Source organism: Apodemus sylvaticus, chromosome 13 (genome assembly GCF_947179515.1).
Source record: "Apodemus sylvaticus chromosome 13, mApoSyl1.1, whole genome shotgun sequence".
Taxonomy (NCBI): domain Eukaryota; kingdom Metazoa; phylum Chordata; class Mammalia; order Rodentia; family Muridae; genus Apodemus; species Apodemus sylvaticus.
In genome coordinates, this window is record NC_067484.1 from 30132296 (window position 1) to 30159819 (window position 27524).

The 27524-nt window shown below is 47.6% G+C and overlaps 1 protein-coding gene across 1 annotated transcript in view; it reads right to left on the minus strand.

Moving 5' to 3' along the window:
- Positions 1-333: 333 nt before the first annotated feature.
- Impa2 (inositol monophosphatase 2) overlaps positions 334-27524 on the minus strand; it is a 33221-nt gene continuing 6030 nt past the window's right edge. Inside the window, exons 2-8 of the mRNA XM_052155721.1 lie at positions 21303-21436; positions 14445-14549; positions 12207-12252; positions 10256-10364; positions 5857-5965; positions 4523-4674; positions 334-3181 (exon numbers count right to left, since the gene is read on the minus strand). Coding sequence (XP_052011681.1) covers positions 3066-3181; positions 4523-4674; positions 5857-5965; positions 10256-10364; positions 12207-12252; positions 14445-14549; positions 21303-21436 — 771 coding nt within the window. The 3' untranslated portion in view covers positions 334-3065. The remainder of the gene's footprint in view (positions 3182-4522; positions 4675-5856; positions 5966-10255; positions 10365-12206; positions 12253-14444; positions 14550-21302; positions 21437-27524) is intronic.

A 27524-nucleotide genomic window follows, 5' to 3' on the forward strand; every position in this document is an offset into this window, starting at 1 on the left:
TTAATAATCATAATAATAATAGCAAAAAATTAGTAATTAATTGTGTCTGTCTCTAATGATTAGTTTCATAGACTGTAAAATGCTAGAAAAAAATCGCTTGAAGGTTTTCTCATAAAAGAAATGGTGGGCTGGAGAGATGGCTCAGTGGTTAAGAGCACTGACTGCTCTTCCAGAGGTCCTGAGTACAAATCCCAGCAACCACATGGTGGCTCACAACCATCTGTAATGAGATTTGACGCCCTCTTCTGGTGAGTCTAAAGACAGCTATAGTGTACTTATACATAATAATAAATAAATCTTTAAAAAAAAAAAAAAAATAAAAGAAATGGCAAATCACTGGGTAAGTTTTACTGACTTCAACATTACATACCGCACACTGAAATATTACATGTATCTCATAAACATATAACTTTTCCGTTTTTTATGTATTGGATTATTTTTAAAAGAACAGATAAGAGCAACAGGCCATTACTTTGATAACATGTGATAGACTGACGACGCTCTTCTGTACCACTGGGCGAACCAGCCGTTCCCCCGACAGCTCCACGGAAGCAGAAGCTGGTCATTCTGACACAGCACACCCAGTGGCAACGGAGCTACAGGGGAGAATTTGTGCAGGACACTGCACTGTAGCTGTTTGGAGACTGTTGGAGATAAATCTGCTAAACACAAAGCAAACAGCAAATCCACCTCGCGCTTTGCACTTGTTGGCGTTCCCATAATGCCCAGTGATGTCCCTCAAGAGTTCTGCGATAAGGGCAGGACAGAAGCAAGAGGCTGGTGGCTTTCCTGAGGACACAAACCCACACCTGACTGAGCCCTGCTGTGGACGGCAGGGCGTTTATCATTCAGTTAAAGGCAGCAGGTCTTTACCACAGTGGTTCTCAGCTTTCCCACTGCAGTGACCCTTTAATACAGTTCCTCATGTTGACCATTAAGTTATTTTTGTTGCCATTTTATGACTGTAAGGTGGCTACGGTTACAAATCATAATATACATGTGTTTTCTGATGGTCTCAGGTAACACCTCTAAAAGGGTTGTTCCACCTGCAGAGGAGCAGCCACCCACTGTTGAGAACCGCTGCTCTGCAGGATGCTCTACAGGATGCTACCGCAACGCTGTTGAGATAGAGGGAGAAGTCAGGGGAAAGTGTGTGGAAGCTGATCAGAAGAATTCCAAGGGATGGACTCACCAACCACCTAACAAACAAATAAAATGTCCTGAGTGGAATGGTGGGAGGGTGACCTGGAGCAGCAGCACAGAAACAACCGGCCAGCTGTGCGCCTGGGAAGGTCCTTCGGGGAATGAGTGAACCGGCAAGCCAGCAAGGGTCCCTGCCTGGCCCAACCCTGGGGCTTCCCTGTTCCCCAGAGCTCTCTATTTTTTCTTGGAGTAGTGCAGACACAGCTTGTTTAAGTGCTCTGAGGACACCTAAAGACAGCTTGTACCTGGGGAGTTATTTATTTGAAAATAACCCTCATAATCATTCAATCCAGGAGATCTTCATAATTGTTGAAGAGTCTGAGGAATTTCTTGTGTATCTGTGTAAGGTGCTGTTAGGTACTGTTTTGAGTATATTATGTGAAAAAAGGAAAAGATACAAATGTAGGCCTACTGGAGTAAATCAGAAAACATCTTATTGCCAGGCACGGTAGGTAGCACATGTCTGTAATCCCAGTGGGGTGGAGGTAGAGGTTGGAGAATCAGGAGGTCAAGGCCATTCTTGGCTATAGAGAAAGTTCCAGGCCAGCCTGGGATTCACAAAATCCCTTCTTAGAGAAACAAAGCAACTCACCTATGGAAAAGTGCTACCAGAATGAATATGTATGTATAAACAATCACACAGATAAATAAAGCAGCTTCTGGAGATGAACACAACAGCCATCTCAAAATGGCTTAGCTACTTTCAGAAGTATTCAGTAGCTTGAAAAGACCGGGACAATTGATCCCACGAAGACAATGAATGGAGAACTTTGCTTTTTGCCAGTGCGGCCACAGGTGATAGACAATTTCCTCAAAGAGAAAGGGTACTTGACAAAGTACAGAGCTCATGTTTTAGTCAGAACAAGGGAAACATGCAAACTTCTCGGTAATTAAGAAAAAGGTATTTTTCTGGCACAGAAGGGAAGTGCTGTCTCTTTCCCCAACAGCAACTGTGGCGTCCCAGGTGTAGAACTGACCAGGTTCATGAGAGCCTTGTCTGCAGTCACCTGGCTCAACAGTCTAGGGTCCCAGCTTAACATGGAACCAGAATTCTGGTCCCTAGTGCTGGGATATAGCTCAGTGGTGCAAAGTCTGTCTACTCTGCATGACAGCCTGAGTTCTACTGTAGCATCCCCTGACCCCCCAAAAAATACTCCACTATTTAAAAAGTTGCAACTCCTGAAAGATTTTATGTTTATAAAAATGCTTGTCACAAAACATTTTAGCAGTTTTCATTTTAGCAATTTTCTTAATTTTTCCCCCTTTCAATACACACATAGGCTCTGATAAAGATTCTGTACACAACATTTTAATTTATACAGTACACGTACGCCCTGAAGGTCAACTGAAGGCAGTATAAAAAAATGGCTAAAGATTATCTGTGTGTATTTAAATACAGCCTGTTGGTCAGGAAACTGATATTTAGGGAAAGTTTTCACTGTTGCCATGGTCGGGGTGCCAGACATCCACTGCTACAACCTGCAGGTTAATAGCAGTGACAGCCTTGCCAGAGACCCAGAGGCTGGACGAAGACCCAAAGCAGAACACTCGAATTCTGATTTATTGCATTCTGTATTGCCACGGGCAGGGGAGGGCCTGAGAGCCCTTTCTAAAGCTTTATCACCTGAGATTTATTTGCATTTTGGAAAAACAATCAGGATGGATGACTAACACACACCTCACACATTTGATTTGAGTTTGGCTCTGAGGAAAGAACATGTACCGACCTGGAAGGGGGCTACATGAGATTAGAGAGAATCAGCTCAGCACCGAGGCCCGGGGAGAGCTGTGTCACCGCAAGCCTCCGGGACAGCTCTTCCCCAGGTTGCTGCTGCATTTCAGCCTTCGAGCCTTGTGTGGCTTCACTTCTCGTCGTCACGGCCGTAGTTAATAGTTTGTAGGGCCTGAGCTATGAGCACGGCCATCTCTCTGGTGCCAGCAGCCACGACTCTGCACGACATGAGGTCAAGGGGTCCACCTGTGGTCAGAGAGAGGAGGACGGGCATCTGGGTTACGGAAGCCTTGAACTGCAACTTCACATATGCGTGCAGAGGAAAAGAGCCCCCAGGCGAAGGTGGAGTCCCTACAAGCAGCCAAGAAAGGAAGCTGGCTGTGTGGGAGACCCATAACTCTGGATACCTACCCTGCCCAGGTGGGAACGCAGCTAGGGCTGCACTGTAGTGAGCACGGAAGCTGCCCCGTCTTAGAGCTACGATGGTTCCGTGAAATATAAAACGGGGAGAGACCAGGATGGGAGTAGAATATCTTGCATGTCGCCACACAGCAGGCTGCTGTGGCAGAGGGCTGATGTGCTTCCTTGACTCAGTAAGCCTGGGAAGGCCAAGCCTGCCTTTCCACATGTTCTATGCACTTTCTTGGGTGTATGTTAAAAAAAAAATGCAGGTTCAGGCCTCAAGGTACTTTTTAGTGTGAGATCGATGGTCCTGTACAGCTCACTGCCCAAGGCCAGCACAACTCCACTTTTGTATATTGCTCGGAGATTCAAATCTCACAAAAGAGAAATAGGACGGACGTGCCAGATGACAGGAGATCTACTTCCTACTCCCAATAGTTAAAAAGTGGGACACAGGGGGGCGGGGAGGGCTGAAGAGATGGCTCAGTGGTTAAGAGCACTGTCTGTTCTTCTTGAGGTCCCAAGTTCAATTCTCAGCAACCACATGGTGGCTCACAACCATCTGTAATGGAATCTTCTGACATGCCGGCATATATAACAAATTGAGCACATATATGTATAAAATAAATAAGTAAAATCTTTAAAAAAAAACTAAGTGGGACACAGCCTTTTCATGAACAAACTCTAAAATCAAGAAGGAAAAATGAGTCTAACCATATCTGTCAGGACTCAGTGGAGGGGTTTTGGGTCCTAAGTGGATAAAGAGATGCAAATGGGGCTCAGCTATGCTCTATAAAGGAGGACCAGTGGCTGGGACCTGGTGGCATAAAGGCAGAACAGGACAGCTCCTGCTGGGTACAGGGCTGTCCTGACTCTGGGCTGCAATCCTGGGGAAGCCTCTGCTCTGTCTAACCCATGGATTGTTGCAGAAGCCCCGGGAAGCGGTCAGCGACGGTGAGTGTGGAATGCTGCTGCTTCTGTAATTAGCCAGTGACCTTGGTCCTTAGGGAGGACCAAGACCCACCATGGATGGCCACTGCTTGCCATGCACCCCGGTGTGGTCTCATCTGCAGAATTCAGAGGAGGTGGAGTAACCTAATGTGGTACACTCTATTCAGTGTCACCTGCTTTAGTGTCTGCTGCTGGGTACAGTGAAAGGAGGGTGGCCAGGGCCATAGAGCTTACCTGAGGTGTCAATCACAATGCCACCCGCTTCTCTAATGATGACGGTGGCAGCTGCCAGGTCCCAGCAGTGAAGGCCAAACTGGTAGTAGGCATCAGCAGCACCCGAGGCCAGGTAGCAGAGGGCTAAGGTGGAGCTGCCAATCACCCGGACCCTGGAGGGGAGGGGAGGACAGATGTGGGTCAGTGAGGGGGCACCTGACAGGGCGTGCTTGATCCTTACCCCTCACCCCTTGCTAGGTCCTCTCAGCTCTCAGAAATGAAGTCACAGGATTCTGCCAGCAGCTCAGGGTGCAGAGGGCAGGTCTGGCATGAGCGGCCCAGGCATACGACTTTTCCACGATGACACTAGCATGCTATCCTAAGACTGGGCTCCTAAGTGTGACCTGTGGTCAGCAGATCACATTTGTCCTAGGCTAGGTATGAATGTGACTCAACCTGTTTATAAACAGGAACACTGCCGGGCAGTGGTGACGTATGCCTATAATCCCAGCACTCTGGGAGGCAGAGGCAGACGGATTTCTGAGTTCGAGGCCAGCCTGGTTTACAGAGTAAGTTCCAGGAGAGCCAGGGCTACACAGAGAAACCCTGTCTCGGAAAAAAAAAAAAACAACAACAAAAAAAAACCAAATCCAAAAAAAAAAAAAAAAAAAACCAAAACCAAAAAACCAAAACCAAAAAAACGGGAACACCACAGCCCAACATCAAATGGTTGGGCACTGTGGTTTGAGTGAGGATGACTCCTATAGGTGCATCTATTTCAGTACATGGTCGCCAGCTGGTGGGACTTTTGGAAAAGACTGAGAGGTGTGGCCTTGTTGGAGGGAGTGTGTCACCAGGGGTGGGCTGTGCGGTTTCAAAAGCTCATCCCATTTGCAATTCTCTCTCATCACCTGAATTCTCAGCTGTTGCTCCAGCACCATGCCAACCTCCTGCCATGCTTTCTACCATGAAGGTTGTGGACTCTAACCCTCTGAAACTGTAAGCTCCAAATAAACTCTTCTGTCTTGGTCACGGTATCAGCCCAGAGCAATAGGAAAGTAACTAAGACACACACCCTGGTCCAATGCTAGGCCACTGAGAAACCTAAAGACCCATGATGCCATTGATTGAGGGACCCAAGCTTCAGACAGAGACCAGGACACAGACAGGAGCCATCTGTTTGCTGACACCTGGCAGCCAGTGTTCGGAGGATGATGGCGCATGGTGCGCCTCAGCCTGGTGTCAGCAGCCTCCTGTCCTACCTCTCGGTGCCTCCTCTTCATATCCCTTGGGAGTGTTTAGCCAAGAGCACATTTGGCTTTCAACCCACTGGCTACGGGACTGAGGACCTGTACCCATGAGCCTTGGCGTGCAGCAGCCGCTCCATGTTGCTCAGGAATACTTTCAGGGTATCGGGGTCACGTTTGGGCCCGATTTCTGTCAGAACCAAGGCCTTTGCGAGATCTGCAAGAAAGAAGTTCCCATCAACACAAAGACCGAGCCCCGGTTCTAATGGAATCATCTTGACTTCCCTCAAGAGCGGCTGACTCTGTGGTCTTTCGGCTGTGATGGGCAGAGGGTGAGTCTAACCTGTTCTAATTCAAGTTGTTACTACCCTGTGGAGCCCATTTTGTTCAGGACTGCCTGTTGAAGAACCCTCTCCAGTCTCAACTCAGAGACACATGCTCATATGGCCATATATAAGATACATGAGGGGACGACAACGCCTGCACTGAAAGCCTGTCTAGTGGGTCAGGAACACGACTGAGGCGCACTGTGGCGGGGGTCAGGAACTGTTTGCCCTCACTTCGCTACAGATCCTAAACTGGCCCTGCCTCAGCGGTCACACCACTCGCAGGGTGGAGCCGCAGTAGGTGTGTTCAGGTGAAAACCTCAGCTACCCCATGACTGGGGGGGGGGGAGGGGGGGACCAGCCTCTCCTATGGTATTTTACTTGGCAGCCCTAAGTCGGTGTAATGCCTCCAAAAGAAGCGTCCACATTCCAGATCCCTTTGCCCCTTTCTATACAAGCAAACTCTTGTTTTGCATTACAGTGAACCATGGTGAATCTTACACACAACGATACAAGGGCAAACAAAACAGGCAGAACAACATCTCAACAGTCAGTGGACACTTGAAGACCTGCCCATGAAACGGAGCATGAAAAACAGCAAAACTCAAAATTAGAGGGCACAGAGCTTAGGGGAAAATTGAAAATATTTCAGATAGTCAATAAAAGGAACAAACTAAACTAGGGGCTGGAGGGAAGGATGGCTCAGTGGTTATACTTCCTGCTCTTTTAGGACTACAGTTTGGTTCCAGGTATCCACAATGGATGGCTCCTAACTCCTGCTTCTGAGGACTAGATGCCCTCTTCTGGACTCTGAAGGCATATGCATGTAACAGATTTAAATAGAGGACCAATTTCCTATTATAGATGTCCCAAAAGACAGAACATGAGCTAGGTGAAAAAAAAATACTATGAATTAAAAAATATTTTTTTTAAAGTGAGAAAAGATAGGAAATACTCAAAGAACTATGTCCCTAGGAGAACGGACTCAGCTATGGAGTCTGGAGACAAAACAAACAAAAAACAAAACCAAAAAAACCCTAAAACAAAACACAAAAAGGTCCACATGCATCCAGGAAGAAAAAATTCCTTAGGTGTAGAAGAAAATCAAGCTGTCTTAGGCATGGCTGCCCTTTGTAACCCCAGCCTCTCAGAAGGTGAAGCGGGAAGACTGGGTTTACAGCCAGAATGGGTTACACGGCGAGACCCATTCTGACTGTAAACCCATGCCCCAAAAATGGATCTGAAAAGAAATCCATTTTTGAACTGTTCACTCTTCAACTCTGCCAGCACAGAATTTTAGAGATTCTACTCAAGAAGAGGTGAGTCTTGGATTTTATTGCCAGGGAAACAAACTTACAAGTAGCAAGGACAATGATAAGCCGACAAGGGGGCACCGTTCCCATGAACCTGCCCCGAGATACCCACCAGGACTCTCCTCTCAAAGTGTGCCTTTGCCAGTTCCCGTGGGCTGCTCCATTAGGTGCACTTCCCCCATTAAATCAAGACACCCTCATATCCACCTTCACCATGCTGCCCTGTGCGCCCAGATGACAACCTCGGGAGGTGGGTGTCTCCAGCCAGGTGACCGTGGCCTCACCATCCCAGCTGACACTAAGCGCCACGGAACTCCTGTTCTAAGTGACACACAGTAGGAACGCAGCAGATGCTCTTCACAACTGTGAAGCAGTAAATGTCATCATCAAATGTATTAAGCCTTGAATTGTGGGTAGATTTTTCTTTGGAGATATCCTTTACGGTAAGGAAACAGGTAGCCAGAGGATTCTGATAGACTACGATTGCTAGGACTTGAGTATTTGGAAGCGAGAAAGTAAGGTGAGTCTGACAGTTCCGTATCCAGTACCACCAGACATAAATTCAAGTGGAGCTTGGAACCTGGGAGAACTTGTGTCAGGGGAGACAGTGCCTACCTCTGATCCAACCCCGCAGAGGCTGAGAAGATGCTGCCAGCTCAAGGCAGGCCTGGTCTACATCAGTGCGAGCCCATTTCAAAAATCAAAACCAAAGAGGAGAACTTTAGAAAACTTGCATGTTTTCCCACCGTTAAAGACTTGAGGTCCCCCGTTGCCATCTCCCATTGCTGGGATTATAGGCACACACCACCATACCCCTGGCTGCCTGCAATCAGAGCCCTGACTCTCCCCGATTCACTTGTAGACCAGGCTGACCTTGAATTACAGAGAGCTGCCTACCTCTGCCTCTATCCTGAGTGCTGGGATTAGAGGCATGCACTAGCACTCCTAGCCGATGGCTTTTTGAGACATGGTCTCTCTAGTATATAGCTCTGGCAGTCCTGGATTTACCATGCAGGTCGGGATGGCCTCGAACTCACAGAGATCACCTGCTTCTATCTCCCAAGTACTGGATTATAGTCCTTTAAGACCATGTCCAGCCTCTACAACTAACTCCATCTCCCACCAGATGCTGCTCTTTGAACAAGCCAGCTGGAGTTCTGAGAGGTCAACCTAACAGCCTCGGGGGTCAGAATGGATGCCCGGAGCCAGTCCGCACACTGGCGGGAACACTCTGACATCTGTGACCAGAGGTGAAAACAGCTCCCTGGACTCCAGGTCCCAATCATGCTTTGGTGAGGTGAGGACGTGGAGTGGCGGTGTGTAGAGGCAGGGGCAGGAGCTTTAGAGACAGACAGCAGCTTCTTTCTACCCAGGGCCCAGCAGAGTGGAAGTCACACCAAGTCACGCCCTTCTGCAGTTAGGAGGGGCCAGAGCAAGGGTGGGTGGAGCTATCGGAGCGGGCAGTCAGCACCTGACAACTGTGAAGGTGGCCAACCAGGAAGTGTGAATACTGGAGCAAAGTTCACCCGCGAGGTTAAAGGCTGGTTCCTCCCGCTGCTGTTTCCAGCTAGGTTTGGATGGGTGCCTTTGGCCAGCATGGCTGGAATTAACATCATTCCACAGCCAAACTAAACACTCTGGCAGAAGGAGAAAAATGGGGCAAGGTGCTTTTCCTGGCCCACTCTGGGTCTGCCAAATAGTCCTGCTGGGGCGTCTCACAGGGCTCCTGTGAGTTCTACTCCCCTGATCTGGGTCCATTCAGGACTCTCAACCTCTCCTCCTCAAAAGCCTGTGAGCACATCCACACAGTGCCTTCTTCACACACAGGTCAGCTGCTCACAGCTCCACACCCCAGCACCTGGGAGGACTGCCCAGTGGGGAAATGAGAGGAAGGGACTGTGAAAAGATAAACCAAAACAGGCACAGGAGAGGCTGTTAAAGAAGGGAGACCAGCTGAGAACCAAGGGCTGACATCTTGGGACTGAGGCCAGAGTCAGCAAACAGAAAGCAGGGACTGAGGACGGGACACTTTATGATGTGCAGCTTCTGATGTGTAAGAGCAGAGGCTGCGATGGCCATCCCGGTCCTGCCCAGAGCTGCAGCGAGCACACCGCCACCAGCTCCACCCCCAAGCCCTCACTGCCTTTCCAAACTCAACGGGGTTGCCATTCAGGGGCTGCTTTTCCAGGATCCCTCTTCTTCTCCTGACTCTGCACACTGCTATGTCTCCAGACCTTGCCAACATATACAAAAACCCTGGCATTTCTCTGTTGCCTACCACACCTATCCTATACACACTAAGGAAACCACTAGTTTAATCACTGTAGGACAAAGGCCGGAGGAGAGAACACCCAGCCAGCACGCTGTCAGTGGTGGGCAGCGCCATGGTTTACCTCCTGCAAGCAAACAATGTCCGTTAACCTCTACATTTAAGGCAAACAGAGGACAGTTGTAATCCTGGTGGCAGGCCCGGAGCACGGGCAAACCTGGGTCTCCACCGTGCTTGCCCTTCCAACAGCCAGGTCAGACCAGATACATGGCTGTCTGTGGTCATGGGTGCCACCAAGTTGTGCCTGGATGCTGGGCCGGCCCTTGGTCTAAGCTGTTCTCTTAGTCCCAGCAGACCAAACCGTAACCAGTAACTGTCATTTTAAAGACGACAGATGCAAGAGGATCTAAAAATGCATTCAAAGCTCCTGACTGCACAGTAGCATTGCCACCTACACAGGATAAATGGTGTCCATTTTCACTAGGGACACTGCATTCCTAAAAAGAGCTAGAACTCTCTGAAGAAGATGGCTACCACTTTGTGTAATAGTCACCCTGGGCATCTATCACTATCTGAAACAAGAGTTGAAGGGACCCGACCTGTCTCCTTGGAGACCTGGAGCCGCTGGCCATTGCAAAAGGCGCCCTGGCCCCTCCTGCCGGTGTACAGCCGCTCCTCTGTGCAGTGGTGAATCACTCCGAATTCCAGCTGTAAGGGGCAGGAAGAAAGCAGACGACGTCACTCCTTGACACAGAAGCAACAGTGATCTAAAGATGAACGCTCCTCTTAGAGCTGGAACTGGCACCATGACGGAATTGCCTTCCAAAGAGGAATGGAGAAAAGCAGACTTCAAGCTACACCTGGACGTGAAACTGGCAAGCCGTTTCTTAAATGAACATATCAAAACTATATTAGTACTAATAAAAGCATTAACATTATCGTAATGAGGGGGCTGGTGAAATGGCTCAGCAGGTAAGAGCACTAACTGTTCTGCCAAAGGTCCTGAGTTCAAATCCCAGCAACCACATGGTGGCTCACAACCATCTGTAATGAGCTCTGACACTCTCCTCTGGTGTCTGAAGACAACTACAGTGTACTCTTATATAATAAATAAATAAACCTTTAAAACAAATTATCATAATGAGTTCTCTTCCTTCTCTACTCTTCCTCTGGTAAAAAGGTAACTGCGACTGAAAAAAACATCTTAAGCATCCTCCAGGTTTCTGGAGTGTGATTCCATAGAACCAGCAGAACCAGGAACTCGTGGACATCCCTAGGGAGCATGACCACTGCCCAGCAGGAAGCGGAAGAGGTCGAGGCGGAAGTGATGAGCCTCACACCCAGCACTCCTGTCTCTTCCTGCCTGCTTCTCACCCCTGGGGTTAATATGTGTCTGTGCTTGGGACCATATGCTCATCTCCAGGGTGATCAGGAAGATGCCTTAGTAGAGTCTCAGCCAGCCTATAGAACAGGTTTTATTTCTGGGAGGGGCTTCCCAATAGTATGTGGCTCTCTAGCACACTTACCTGCCCCCACCCTTGATCCTGGCTACAACTTGGTATCCAGATCTAGGCATCACCTAATCGTGTGGCCACCTGTGATGAGGCTCTGAGATGGAGGGGAATGTCCCGTGGGCTGCAGGGAAGGGAGAGTCGCTTCCTAGATTGGGGCATGACTGAAAGCAGTATTCCTGTGCTCTGGAACTAGAGAGGTTGACCCAGCCATGCCAAAGACCCATCTGAGCTTTGTGGCCCCAGTTCGCTTTCTAGGCAGCCTTGACTCCTGTTGTGATAACCTGGTGGCTAGGAGAGCATTAATGCTCACTGGTCTCCATGACAACACTGAGCAGAGAAACCAAGAGATGGTCAATTCCTTAACCCAACTGGCAATATTAAAAGGTTTTACCAATATACACCAAAAGTGCTTTGGGGGTCTGTGCAAACTTCTTGTTCCCATGAGGGGAGCATTTGGTGATATTGCGATGCTGTTCTGAATGAATGGGGGCAGTTGTAGAAGACAAGGTACCCCAACTCTGCTCATGTTATTATTACAAGACAGGAAGGCTCTTGTTGTCTTCCTGCGTAAGGCTCCGCCCTCTGCCTTTCTTTTAGGTCTCATGCCACAGCTTAGTTCAGAAGGTCCCTGGGAATCCTGATAGGGCCACATTCTCATACTAATAGCCAGGAGGAAAAGACGAAGAATTAATAAAATATTGGGATGAAAAATGTCATCCAAAAATAGGAGTCCTCTTTTGTTTGTGACTAGATCACACGCTCTAGGGGTCAGAGGGAGACTCATTCGGACCATCTGCTCAGAACATTACTTTCCACAGCAGTTATGACCAGACCACAGAAAAAAAATAAAGAGAGCCAGCTCACCCCACTCCGGGAGGCCTAACCCCCACCCCCACCCTCACCCCCCTACAAAAGTGGGTCTGTGGTTCTTTACTTTCTTGGGTTTTGAAAAATCCACATTTGGACATACTAGTCTTGGTTATGGTGCATGTCAAAGAGGAATGCAGACGCTGAAACCGGGTGAGGGCCACATTACCTCTTGGTGAACAGCAAATCCGATGCTAACTGCCACAGTGGGGAATCTGGGAGACAAGACAGAAAGGGTTATGGATCACACTGGCTCTCCAAAGCCGGGTGTGTGGCGGTGTGAAGGCTGCCCTCCCCCAAACGAGGACCTTTCTGCACGCTGGCTGGGTTCGATTCTCAAAATGACTTTCCAGTTTTCACTCACCGCTTCCGATGTAAACAGGCTCAGCTAGCCATGCTGTAAAATAGCTAACTTAAAGCAACAACCGCGCTCTGGAAGCCGTGGTAAGACGGAGGCAATTTAACAGCGACCATATAAGCCTAATCAAGATTGTAATGACCACACTTCTGGTTCTCAGCAACCTAACTAAGCAGGGAGAGAATTGGAGAAAGACCAATCCCAAATTCAGAATTTGTGTGGAAGACCCAGTAGATGATGTCACAGACCCTGGACTGTAGTCACCACACAGATGCAACCTTTCAGCAATGCTAATATTATCCCCCATCCTGTCTCCTGCTTGAGCGCCCAGCAGGCACCAGCAGGGTGAGCCAGTGGTAGAGGGATGGTTTTGATGCCACAGTCTGGCCGTGGTTTTAATTTCGTCAGTTTGTTGCTGTGTTTCAAAATAGTCTCTCCTTTGTGAGAGGATCACAGGAGCTTAACAAACAGGAAGGGGCAAGGAAAGAACTGTGAACTGGCAGGGGAAAATACCAACCCAGACCACGAGTGGGCAGAACCCAGAAACCCTCCAAGGCAAGGCCGAGGCTCTCCCTCAGACACGTCAGCGATGGCCCAGCACTACAGGCAGTCTAATGGCTCAGGTCTCAGGCACAGCTGTGGCCTGGACATACTGGAACTGTCAGGTCAATATTAGAGTCTGTTTCTCAGAGGACATTCTTTCCAGCCCTAGAGTCCCCCGAGGGCTGCAGATCCAGGAAGTACTGGAGATCCCAAGGACACCAGAGCCATAGGACAACTTAACATGAACATATGGCCTTTAGCTGGAATGTGGTGTAGCCACTTCACCCCCGTTATGAGTATCTTGGATGACAAATGGCCCTGAAGTGAGAGGTGCCATACTGAAGAGACGAGGGGTTATGTTTCGGTGAAGTGACAGCCTGGTGGCAGCAGATGGCACTACTCCACAGCATCAAAAGGGTCCCCTTGTTCATGCGTGATTGGAATCTCAAGGTGCTAGTCACTGCCAGTGGTCATGCAGAAGGTGTACTACTTAGCATGTAAGCACAGCATGGAGGCCAGGGAGCTAGGCCACACCTCCTCAACATGCTGTAGACATAACTTTGAGTATGAGTCTGGGGCTCAAAGTATAGAAATATCTTCAGGGAACAAGAAGTTAATTTACCCACCCTTTGGGGACACCATGCTGCCTATAGTGCCTCTGGCTCTTTGGTTCCTTCTACGTGGTTGTTGGTAAGCATACACAGCTCCTACACCTGTCACTGTCAGGGACCGTGAGTCTTTCAGCCTTACTCCTGTAAGCCCTGTCTGCAGTCACAAGACTCTCAAATCTCACTGGCATATCTTGGTTCTGTATCTCAGCCCCAGGCTTCCTTTCTGAACTCTACCTCTTTTCCAGGGGCAACTTCTTAAAGGAGCCACAATGCAACTCAATGCAGCTCAATTCGATGTCTTACAGCGGTAAACAAACTCCTAAATTAGTTTCATGTATAGGCAATTGTTTTTAACTTTTAAAGTACAGTAAAATATGTATAGGGAAAGCTGATCCCAAACTTGTGATCCTATCTTGGCCTTTGTGCTATAGGTCAGTAGTAAACAAAAACACTTAAAGAAACAAAGAACCCCCTAAAATGTAGCTCAAGCTGGCCTTGAACTTCTGACTTTCCTATCTCCACCTGTCAAATGCTGGTATTACAGGTGCTTGCCAACACACACACACACACACACACACACACACACACACACACACACACACACAGGATCTTACTGTATTGACCTAGCTGACCTGTAACTCAGAGATCTATTACCTACCTACCTCCGTCTCCTGAGTACTAAAATTAAAAGCCATATGCTATCATGGCTTGCCAAAAAATATTTTTACAACAAAATTTCTTCACATAGTCTTTAGAGTCATAAATGGAAAACCTTTCACGAATGTCAAGATTTGATTTTCTCTTACAAGATTAGAAATCTACCATACATTTATGTTTTCAGTCCTTATGGGGCCCCGTGGAGCCCCATAACCGCATGCTCCCAGCTCCTGCTCACCTGTGCACGAAGTTGCAGGTGCCGTCGATGGGGTCGATGATCCAGGTCGGGCTGTGGGTGAGCACACACTTGGCCCCGGAGGCTGTGGCCTCTTCTGCAATGAACCTGCTGGGGCAGGGGCTCAGCCTGAGTCAAGTCCAACACTCAGCAGATGAGTGTATGTAGCAGGCACACAAGGGTCTGGGTTGCAGCCCCAGTACCAAAACACCCCCCAAACCTGGAGGCGCACAAGGGAAATGGAGCAGGCCAGGCAGAGATGCAGGAGCACCTGCAGAGCACCTGAAAGAGCAGAGGCAGGCAAAACTTGGTTCCTGATTCAGCACGGAGCTAGAGATGGCTGAGGCAGCAGAGGCCCAAGAGGTCTTGCTAGCATGCAGAGCAGAACCTGGGCCATAGAAGGGAGACTGTTACCTACATCTCCCTTCCCCACCTGACCCTTTACCCCTCCCTCCCCGTCTCTCCTTCCCTTTGGGAGAAAATAAGGGCTAGACCAGGAAGCAGTGCGGTTAGCAGGAGGCATCATGTCCCTCCTGTCCTGAATGTCAAAGCAGATTCCTGTCCTATAGTAGTATCTCCTTGACAAGCTCCTTCAGGGCCACACTGGCTGTCTCCAGATCAGAGGTTCTTGGTAGGGGGCTCTGGGTGGGCCTCTTTTCTGTAAGAAGGCTCTGTGTAAATAAGGTTCCCTTAACTATCCTCACGAGTGTGTTCTTTGTCCTACTAGAAGCCAAAACCTTAAGCTGAACATGTGCAGGTGCCTTACGGTTTCCTTTGCTGTGAAAAGACACCATGACCAAGGCGACGCTTGTAAAGAACAAATTTAATTGGCGCTGGCTTACAGTTTCAGTGGTTCAGTCCACTATCATCATGGCGGCATCCAGGCAGACATGGTACTGGAGAAGAAGCTGAGAGTTCTACATCTTCATCCGAAGGCTGCCAGGAGGGGGCTTCTCTAGTTAGCACTGGGTGGAGTTTGAGCACTAGGAGCCCTCAAAGCCCGCCTACACAGTGACACATTTCCTTCAACAAGGCCACACCTCCTAACAGTGCTACTTCCCGTGGGCCAAGCATAGTCAATCCTCCACAGAAGAGAATACCATTTGTAAAAGTGGGGTCAACAAGCACCAGCTGCCCTGGCCAAAGGTAGGGAAGCGCCTTCTACTTCTTCCTCCCCACATGTGGGCTCAGAGAGAACTGGCCCTCTTAGGTGACACCAGATGTGCAAATAATCAGCTTCTAGGGCAAAGACTTAAGAGTCATACCATTTCCAGAACCGTCTTCTGAAGGTACCTGATATTCCTAAAGTGTCCTGGAGTTATGTTTTTTAAGGAAAACACACGATATACTCTTTTACCTTTTTAAGACGTATTTATTTTATATGCATTGTTGTTTTGCCTACATGTATATCTATGTGAGGGTGTTGGGTCCCCTGGAACTAGAGCTACAGACAGTAGTAGTGAGCTGCCATGTGAGTTCTGGGAATTGAACCCAGGTCTTCTGGAAGAGCAACCAGTGTTGTTCTTAACCAATGAACCATCTTTCCAGGCCCCAGAAAACACACTGTACTCTTGAAAACACAAGGAATGGGTACCAAAGCTTGAATGCAGGACCAGGCAGATAAAAATGGTGAAAAGATACACCTCAAGTGAAGAGGTAACAACCTCTCCATGCGATTTTGACCATCAGCCGCTTCTGAGACTTTCTTGTCTTCCGGCTATTGAGTGTGGTGGTAAGTCGGTCAGGACTGTCTCTTCAGTCCATGAAGGACCTGACTGATGCTATTAGGTCCCCTCTTCCCAAGCTGCAGTTCTGTGCCCACAGGTGAGGCCAGGGGAAAGTACAGTGGGAAGAGACTGGACACAGACGTCTGGCTTTGGTGACAGGAAGGGCTTGCCTATGGTAAGGATGCTGCTTTAGTTCTGACTGACTTAAGCATCCAACGGACATTGCTCTGTGCGGAGAACACCACAGGGCACAGGCTGCAACGACCTCAGGGCGGGCAGAAGGCAGCAGAGCACACTGAGTGACTTTTCCCCACCTTGAGACAATCTCACCATCTTGGATGCGTCACCCAGGAGGCCATAGATGACTACAAGTCACCAGAGTGAGTGAAAGAGGTGAAGAAAACAGAATGCAGAATCAAACAAACAGTCAGTTCTTTAAAAAGTTTAACAAAACCAACAAGCGCCAAAGTACAAAGAAGAAACTCAAATTAATAAGATTAGAGATGAAAAAGGAGTTGTTAGAATAGACTCCAGTAAGATCCATGAGATCACGGACTATTCCAGATTTAGATCTAAAAGAAATGTACAAATTTTCTTTTTCTTTACTTTTCTTTTTTTTGGGGGGGGGAGTTGGTTTTCTTTCTTTCTTCCTTCCTTCCTTCCTTCCTTCCTTCCTTCCTTCCTTCCTTTTGTTTTTTGCATTTTTTGTTTTTTCGAGACAGGGTTTCTCTGTGTAGCCCTGGCTGTCCTGGAACTCACTCTGTAGACCAAGCTGGCCTCGAGCTCAGAAATCTGCCTGTCTCTGCCTCCCAGAGTGCTGGGATTACAGGTGTGCACCACCACCGCCTGGCTACAAATTTTCTAATTACAGACCTACCCAAACTAAACCCAGAAGATATAAACAATTCACACAGGGAGGCAAGGAGACTGAAGCAGGAATGCAGTGTTGCCACAAGTCCAGGATTGGATGGATCCACTACTGAATCCCACTAAACCTTTAAGGAAGACCTAATGACAACATTTTTCAACTGTTCTATCAGAGCAGAGAGAGACCACCACCAAATCCATTCTACCAAGTCAATATTATCTAAATAATTAAATACGGTAGTATCTAAATACCCAAACTAGATAAAGACTTAAAACAAATATTATAAGATGCAAGAATTCACAACAAAGTATTGGGAAATGGTTCAAGAACACATTAAGAAGATCCTACCTGCTGGACAGTGATGACACATGCCTTTAATCCCAGCACTTGGGAGGCAGAGGCAGGAGGATTTCTGAGTTCGAGGCCAGCCCTGGTCCACAGAGTGAGTTCTGGGACAGCCAGGGCTATACAGAGAAACCCTGCCTCGAAAAACAAAAACAACAAAAACAAAAAAAAGAAGATACTACCTCACCTCCATGTTGGTTTCATTCTAAGGATACAAAGTTGGTTTAATACTGCAAGTCATGGAGTGATATTCCACATCACTAGCCTTTAAGACACAAGTGTTATACATCAGAGAGACAGACTTAAGGACAGAAACCATCTTGATAGGTGAAAAAAAAGGTATTTGACAAAGTTCAGCATGACTTCATGACAAAAGTCCTGAAGGAATAGATGAATCATTACCTCAAAAGATTAAAAAGTATATATGGGGCTGGAGAGATGGCTCAGCGGTTAAGAGCACTGACTGCTCTTCCAAAGGTCCTGAGTTCAAATCCCAGCAACCACATGGTGGCTCACAACCATCCCTAATGAGATCTGACTCTTCTTCTGGAGTATCTGAAGACAGCTACAGTGTACTTACATATAATAAATAATAAAAATAAATAAATCTTTAAAAGTATATATGATAAACCTATAGGACGTTACATGCAATACTGAAACTGAGGTTTTCCTCTAAAACCTGGAAGAAGACAAGGACGGTGTCAACACTCTCCGTTCTTATCCAAGGAAGTGTTCAGAGTTCTAAGTTGAACAATAAGATGAGAGCAAGATGTAAAGGTTGAAAAACAGGGGAGAAGATATAAAAGTCTGGTTTCCACGTGAATAGTCCCCACAGGTTCAAAATTTGAATGCTGGGAGGTACGGCCTTGTTGGAGGAAGTGAGTCACTGGGGGGTGGGCTTCGAGGTTTCCAAAGCTCTTCCTGTTGTCTATGGATCCATAGGTAGATCGAGCTCTCAGTCACTTCTCCAGTACCACGTCGACCATGTTCCTACCATGATAATGGACTACACTTCTGAAACTGTAAGCCAGGCCCTAACTAAATGCTTTCTTTTATAAGAGTCGCCATGGCCGTGGTGTCTCCTCACGGCTGGCTGTTTGCTGTATCTTTTTCTTCACTGGGGATTTGGCTCAGTGGCTCAAAACTTGCTTAGGTCATAGGTTCAACTGATTTACACACACACACACACACACACACACACACACACACACACACACACACACACACACGTCCCCAGGAGTGTTAAACAGCAGTAAAAGAATATATGTATCTATTTTAACCAAAACTTGCTTACTCTTTAATTCTTGTATTTATCCACAGTGAGGAAAACAAGTGACAACTATCATGTTCCAAATAGACTCTGAGGAGACTATCCTGTGCCGCTCCTAGCCCCACAGCCAGATTAGAGTAACCAATACACAGAACTCCAGGGATTGCTCTCCCAGTGTCATGAGACATCACATGAGAAAAGAAAGGGAAGCCCTGAATCCACATTCCTGTTCTTCGAGACCTGTCATGTAGAAAGAAACCAGGGTCTAGGGAGGGGCTGCTATACGGTCCAACCCTAGAGCCCTTCTAGAGCTACATGCAAAATGCTGAGCAAACATTTTAATTTTTCTAAGGAAAAGATGAATGTTTTATATTCAAGCTTGCACAAGACGGCCCAAGAAGACAAAAGAACTCTGGCCTTTGGTGGAAAGGGACACCCTTGTGAAGGCCTGTGTCTCACCGTCTGCTTTGTTCCCAGACAAAGCAGACAAGGGGCATCTGTGTTACTGAACACTGGCAGTGAACAGAGTCTGACATAGCTCACATTTTAACCCTTGCTCTTTTTTTTTTTTTTTTTTTTTTTTGGTTTTTATCGAGACAGGGTTTCTCTGTATAGCCCTGGCTGTCCTCGAACTCAGAAATCTGCCTGCCTCTGCCTCCCGAGTGCTGGGATTAAAGGCGTGCGCCACCACTGCCCGGTTTAACCCTTGCTCTTAACATACGACCCTGGGTGGCAAGGGAGGCACCACTAAGTTTTAGAAATAGGACAAACTTTTACAGAGCCCTCTGGGGTAGAGGCAGGGAGTGTTTCTGAGCATGTGGTATTGAAAGTAGACCCTCCGACATACATAAACAATGTGATGGTTTGAATATGCTTGGACCATGGGAAGTGACACTAATAGGAGTCACTGGTTGGAGGAAGTGTGTCACTGTATAGTCAGGTTTCTGAAGACTCTAAGTGCTCAAGCTCCACCCAGTGCAGTCTTCAGATCAAGATGTAGATCCCTTGACTCCTCCAGCACCATGTCTGCCTGGATGCTGCCATGCTTCCTGCCATGATGATAATGGACTGAACCTCTGAACATGGAAGCCAGCCCCAATTAAATGTTGTCCTTTATAAGAGTTGCCATGGTCATGCTGTCTCTTCACAGCAATAAAACCATAACTAAGACACACACACACACACACACAATTTTTTAAAACGGAATAAGAGTAAATAATAAAAAACCCAGTGCTGGGATGGGTTATCTCCTTATAACGTGTGGACAGGGAGGTCTCTGATGCCTCCAAAACATTCCAGGCTATTGGCACTGCTGCTGGTTGCCCACCAGAACTAGATGGCAAAGCCCTAAGGCTGAAGATACTACATGCTTTGGTTGAAGGACTTAAGGGAAACCAAGTTGGAACTGACCCGAAAGCTGCCCAGCTGCTATTAGCTTTCATAGTGCTGGAATGTGCAATGGGGGTTCTGAGGGGAGAAATGATGTCCGTGGTCTAATTTGGCTGTGGACACTGTAAGCACATTACCAACCTGCCAGGCAAGATGTGTCCACTTTCCAATTGGATCTGAGGCCCATTCAATAGGAGGGAAGTCATGTATGGTATTTAAAATCTATGGCTGGGGAACACTGTAGATCCAGGTAGAGAAGTGACTATTGTTTTGGTAAATGGGCATGATGTAGTTGTCAAATGGCCTTTCAAATGTTTACATTTGAGTCCATAGAACTTTGAGGAGAGAAAATTCTTGTTGTAGTGGATGACAGTTACTGAGTGTCTTTTTTTGGGGGGGGGGGTTGAATTTGTTTTTTTCAAGACAGGGTTTCTCCGTATAGTCCTAGCCATCCTAGAACTCACTCTGTAGACCAGGCTGGCCTCAAACTCAGAAATCCGCCCGCCTCTGCCTCCCAGAGTGCTAGGATTACAGTCGTGTGCCACCACCGCCTGGCTACTGAGTGTCTTATAACTAGTCTAAGCGCTATTATAAGTGAGAATAAGTGACCATTGATGAACCTCATTATCCCCCTCTAAGGCTCAGGGAACAGAGGAAGAGGGGGCAGAATAGTGTCAAGGTCAGAGGAAAGGGTGGGAGTGCTGTGAAATGCCATCTTCCAGGTATGACCTGGCTGTTACACAACTGAACTCGTAGCAGCTACAATTACCTTCACAAGATATATGTATACACATACACACACACACACACACACACATATATACACATATATACATATATAGAATAGTATAGATATATAGATATTATATAATCTATATTATAGAATATTATAGAATAATATATAGAAGTATACAGAATAACAAAAATCTCATATTTACTGATTGTTCATAGACGTATGGAAAAGAAACCTACAGAATAGTCTAATAATATGATCGCAATATACATTTTTGAAAGATGGAGGCTCTTCCATATCCCAAGGAGACTTAAAAGCTGAACGGTTGTTAAGCCACAGTAGAGAGAACTGAAGCAATCAATTCTCTTCCCTAAAAATGGAAGGATCTGGGCCTGGGCTTAACAACTTGAGGTTTCCCATCTACCCTTCAGTGATAGGAGTCAGTGCCTCCCAGCAGGACTGTGACTTCCTTCCTGGCCTCCTCCCAGTGGTGAGTTACAGGGGTGTGCTTCCTGAAGAGAGCGCTCACCTGTGAGAAGGAAACCGCTTTCGCAACTCAGAGACAATTAAATCTTCTACTCGGTGATCTGTTTCTGTCACAAGATCTGCGGCAGATGTTTTTGTTGAGACGTGCTTTTCCTCAGTGAGGGCCTTTCTGATGATCTGAAATAAACCATGGGAGGCAGTGAGGTCTGCAGGCCTTGACCAGGACCTGGGGCTTCCTCCCCTCCTCTCACTGACTCATGACATCACACCCACTTCCCGAGGTTCTTCTAGGAACCTTAACCACCAGACCTTACTCTGACTCTCCACCTGAAACTCTACATTCAAATTCCACTCAAAGCTCTACCTTTGAAACAGTTTTCTCTGAAAGAAAAAAAGTTTTGAAAAAGGCTGGGGTGCTGTCAACAGGAGCTCCCCCAAATAAGATGGTAGAACCCAGGTTTGCCTCCTAGAATCATGCAATTTCAAATTTGCAATATCTGTGCATAAGAACTTTCCTCTCGTTCCCTTTATGATCACGCGCACATGTGATGTGCCTGTGAATACAAACTACAAACATCCCCACGAGAGCTGAGCTCTGTCATAAGGGAGCAAGGCTGACCTGACGCTTGCTGCTGTATGCAGGAGAGCACCAGCCAACTACAGGGGAACAGCAAAGGTACTGGATGATTCTCAGGGACCATCAGCACAGCCTCTACAGCTGGGCAAGCTGCCAGGGCATCTGGGTTGAACCCACTATGAGACCCAAACAGGAAACCAGAACATGGTCCGGCCATCACTGAGTGCTTCAGGAGGATCAGTGACAGCATGTGGAAGAAAATGACACCTCCAGTTCTATCTGGGTCTGTCTGTCTGTCTGTCTGTGTCTATTCATCCAAACCTGTATAAAAGTGGTGAAGTCAGGGTACCTAAACAGACTTGACATATTCCCTCCAGAACCGGCTACCTCCTCAAATCAGGTATTTCTCTCTAACGTGCCATCAAGGGCTGGCAAGTTGGCTCAGGGGGTGAAGTGCTTGCCATGCAGGATTGATGACTTGAGTCTAGTCTTCAGAATCTTTGGAAAGGTAGAAGGAGAAAAAGTGACACCCAAAGTTGTCCTCCTGTCTTCACATGTGCATTATGGGACATATGTCTGGCCCTCCATACACACATACATACTAAATTCATAAAAAAGTTTGACCCATTCTAGCTACTCAGGTGTGGCACCCTTTGTCCACTGTGACACTTAGCAGGCATCGACCAGCACCACGTGGCCTACGCTGTGTACTAATGACACCAAGGCAAAGAGGTCTTCAGAGGGAATAAGAGTCGTAAATAGAATCCTTTATGCTACATCTTACTTCTGTGTTTGTCCGTCTTGTGTGGGCACACATGAGCCACCATGTATGTGGGAAAGTCAGAGGACAATTTGCAGGAATTAATGTATCCCAGATATAAACCCAAATCCTCAGGCTTGGTGGCAGCTACCTTTACCTGCTGACCCATCTATCTGGCCCACAAACGGAATCTCAAAAAAAAAAAAAAAAAAAAAAAAAAACCCAAACAGAAATAAGACATCCGGTGGTCCCACTCTCAGCATTCCCTGTAGCAGTTCCCACCAGCTCCGCCTCACTGTCCTTCCCAGAGGAGCCTCCCTACTTACATGGTGCTGTTTTAATCTGGGCTACAAACATAACAGATATGCATGACAAGAGATTTGGAAATGACAGGCAATACAAAAGAAGTCACCTACAGTCCATTAATTTTAGCTCACCACTACCGTTCACATCCTGCTAGCCTCCGTCCTGCACTGCAGGGTTTCCTGTCTTGAACGTGCAATATCCTGCCCATTACCATCGTGCTAATTCTCTTACAACACCAATTTACACACAGCATCGCTTGCCAAAGCCATCTCCACAGGTGCTCATAAATTCAACACTCGTCAATGTCTAGCCTGATATCCTCCGGGAATTTCAAATTCTGGGCCAGTCCAGGCAGGCTGCTTGGCACTGTGTGTATCAGTATATGGGTGCAGCAAATGTAGCTGGGTAATGTGCATGCTGTGGTGGAGAAAGCAAGGGGGAGGGATCCAAATCAAGAGACTAACAGGATGATGTAGCTGCAGTTTCTGGAATCCTGTTGAATCTAGGTTGGGGTCTGAGATCAACATTTCTGGCAAGCTCCACTGTGGTAAGAAGCCAGGGCAGTCTTACTTGGCAGATAGTGTGTGTGTGTGTGTGTGTGCACATAAAGAAATCTCCATTTTGAACCAGTGCCTCCCTGGGACCTGCTTTACAGGAAGCAGACACGAGACCAGTTGATTATCCCAGCTACACAGCCATGCGGTCTCTACACAGAAGCTGGACTGAGGATTTAAGACTAAGATTAGAAAACTTCTGAAAACTCCCCAGTGCCTTCCTACTGCTGCCGGAGCCTCCAAATGCTGCACGGCTCATCCTCCACAGCCCAACATATCAAATAGCTCTCCTTCATCTGTTCCAGACTTCCCTGCTGATCATAGCAGGATCTGGTTCTATCCAGGGCCTTTATATAGCCTGGCCCTCCATCCATCCCTCCTCCCCACCTGCTGCTGTCTTATTAGAACTTGGCTGTGTTGTTGCACAGCGGCATGAGCTCCACGACGCCCATGAGCAGATGTTCCCTGACACTTTGTCTAGCTGCCTGTGTGGAGCCGAGCCTGGACTACAGGAACCGCTAAGGAATGTTCCTGCGACATTTCTTCCAACAGGACCACCGATGTCTGTGTGAACACTAGCTACCTTGTGTCTGTGCTCTTGGTTTTTCCTCTGGTTGTGCTAGCAAAGGTTCCATTGTGCCCAGAACCTACTATCCTCTGGACTTTCCTAGAACATAGCCTCATCTACTCTTCTGCCTTCAAAGCCAAACTCAGTCTGCTTTAGGTGCACACCCCACCCTAACCAGCTAGTTGTACCTCTATAACCACAGCACATGCACAGATGATCCTCACTACCTTGGGGGCGGGAGTCATGGTCCAGAGGGAGGCATGTGGCAACTTTCTGGTTTTGGCCTTAGGCATCTATTTCCCTTACTTCCTCTTAGGAAGAAGGCCCCCATGTTTCAGGACGGTCCAGAGCTGCCTCCAGAGATTGCCCTGATTTCCCCTTGTACTCCTGGACTTGACAAGCTCTGCTTCCGGGGTGCAGAGCCATGTCCTCAAAAAAGACACTGAACTTTCCCCTCAGAGGGTTTCTTCCTTTCCAGAGTTTATGATCCGTGCTAATGACAGCCAGGGTGGTCCCAGGAAGACGGCTTTGGCATAGGACAGAGAAGCTTAGCTCCTGGGGGGATTCCACAAGTAGAGCCCCTCTCTGGGCAATGTACTAACTGCACATCACCCTGCTCTTGCTGTAGGGGTCAAAGAGCTTCAAGACCAGCAAGAGCCTGGTCTCTCAGGTACTTCCTCATTCCCATGATGCCACTCTAAGGGTGGTATCCTTCAGTGAGGCTTTTGGTGCCAGATATTCCCGGTCTGTGGTGGTGTGAGTGAGAATCGCTACAATAGGCGCATCTATTTGAATGCTTGGTCACCAAGGAGTGGAACTGTTTGAAAGGATTACAAGGATCAGGAGGTGTGGCCTTTTTGGAATAGGTAGGTTTCGAAAGCCCAACAGTCCTAGAGTTTCTCTGTCTCCATCTGTGGATCAGGTTCTAGCCATCAGCTACTGCTCCACTGCCACGGGTGCTGCCTAACCTCTGATGCTGTAAGGTAGCCCCCAGTCAAATGCTACCTTTCCTAAAAGTTGCCTTGGTCACCGAGTCTCATCACAGCAATAGGACAGTGTGGCTACGACCTCATTCTTTTCTCTGACTGAGCCAGAGAAACTCCTCCTCCACAAGGGGCCTCTTGAGGAGACCAGCATTCGTTCCATAGCACTTGGTGACTGGTGAGGACCCCTTCATTCTGTGTCCACCTCCTACAAGCAGGTGTGAGCCTCTGTAGGGGCTGCCACACCTGCAGGTCCCCACGGAGCAGATACAGCTGTCTCGCTGTTGCACACTGAGCTCCCTACTAACCACACTTTAGTAAGCACTCCTGTGACGCCATGTCTAACCTCGGGGATAGATAACAAACTTGGTTTCAGGTCCACAAGTCCTACCGCTGAGTGTGGAGCTCAGGGGCCACTTGGGCTTGGTCACTATGACCCAAAAGCCTCTATCCATACCAGGCCTCACCTCACCACTGATTCTATAAGGTGGGTACAATGTGGTTTGGGGGTAACGTGCTCTTTAAAAAAAACAAAACAAAACAATGGGACATATGGGGAGGGGGGATCTGGGAAAGGGGAAATCATTTGGAATGTAAACAAAGAATATAGAAAATAAAAATATTAAAAAAAACAAAAACAAACAAAACAAAAACGACTGTTCACTTTTGGCCTTTGTTGTGTTACTGTGGCTGCTACAGTGGATAGAACATACCTGCGCCCTCCAATAGTGGGGTGGGTATGTCTCCTAACCTAGTACAACCCTTCCCTCAGGTCCTGGCTTCACACTAAGCCTTGTGTATGCCTTCTCCCCACTCTGCCCTGCTTTTTTGGAGACAGGGTCTTACTATGAAGGCTGAGCCAGCAGTGAACGGTGCTCCTTCTGCCTCAACTTCTGGAGTGAGGTAACTAGCCTGTTGTTTCTTGGGTGGCAGGCCTTCATACCCAGCCTGAAGTGCATTAGGCCATGAGGCCACCCTGGGACCATCCCGTGTTGGGCTCAGTCCTTCGCTGGTCTCTCCTGTGTGCCTCCTCTCATCTGTTTCTCTGGACACAATGTCCCTTTTAGCTATAATGACACCCCAGCTGCCCCGACCACAGGCTTGGTCTCCCAGTTGTACCTCAGTACATCTAGGTCTTGGCTGAGCCTCCTTCTCCTGAATCAGTGGCTGGTGGCCATAGTGTTTGACTAGGGGGAGGGGACACTGGCTGTCTTGTGTCTTCCCTGGACGGGTGCTTTTTAAGGCAGTGAGCCTTTCACCATAGTAGCCTCAGGATAAGCTCACCCTCGGCAGGCCAGCAGGTAACCTCAGCAGTATGTCCTGGATGGCGCCAGCCCTGTGGACCCACACATGAGGAAGCTATACAAATTCACTTTCCTTAGGCAGTGAATTAACAACCGTGGGCTCAGCCGGGTGGTGGTGGCACACACCTGTAATCCCAGCACTTGGGAAGCAGAGGCAGGTAGATTTCTGCGTTCGAGGCCAGCCTGGTCTACGGAGTGAGTTCCAGGACAGCCAGGGCTATACAGAGAAACCCTGACTCGAAAAACTGGAAAAAAACAAAAACAAAAACAAAACAAAAAAACCCCGTGGGCTCATCTACCTTCTTGCTCTTGTCCATTTCCTATCACTGACAGAGTAGAGATAAGCTACCGTTCACAACCAGAGCTCCGAGTTCGACAGCCACTCTGGGACCCAGAGCCACAGTGTCCTTGTCTACAACAACAATGGCATCTTAGACACGGAGCTGTTTTAAGAGCACAGGCCAGCTGCCCATGCCGACTGATAACACTCTCAGACTCCTACCACTCTGGCTTTTGTCAAAACATACATCTGACAAAAATCTAATGGCTTATGACTGGACATTTCACACACACCATATGCAAATGTCAAATAGGAACCTAAAATCTGGGCAGTGGTGGCACACGCCTTTAATCCCAGCACTTGGGAAGCAGAGGCAGGCGGATTTCTGAGTTTGAGGCCAGTCTGGTCTACAGAGTGAGTTCTGGGATAGCCAGGGCTACACAGAGAAACCCTGTTCAACCCCCCCCCCCAAAACCCAAAAAAACCAACCCCCCAAACACCCCTAAAATCCAAGGTTGAGAAAAATTTAATATATTAAATAATTTATAAATAAATAAAATATATAAAAATAATCTATAGAGCTAATATTAAAAGAAAAAGGAAGCAAAATAAGTTTAACTTGTAACTCTTAATATTTACACACTCAGAGGAGAGGTGATAGAATGTTTTCAAGCAAGCAGTAAGATTTAAAAACCTGCCACCCTGTGCTGTAGCCATCTCTAGCCAAGCTTCAGTGGGAGATGGGGGTGCAAGCTGAGGACCAGCTAAAGCCCTTTCCCATGACTCACTCCCCCTTAATCTTAGAGATTTAATCATTCTGCCGGCAACAAGTTAGTGTGTACTGTTATTTTTAAAGCCCTTTTCCATGACTCTTTTCCCTTTACTCTTAAGAGATTTTAATAATTCTACCAGCAACAAGTTAGTGTTCACTTA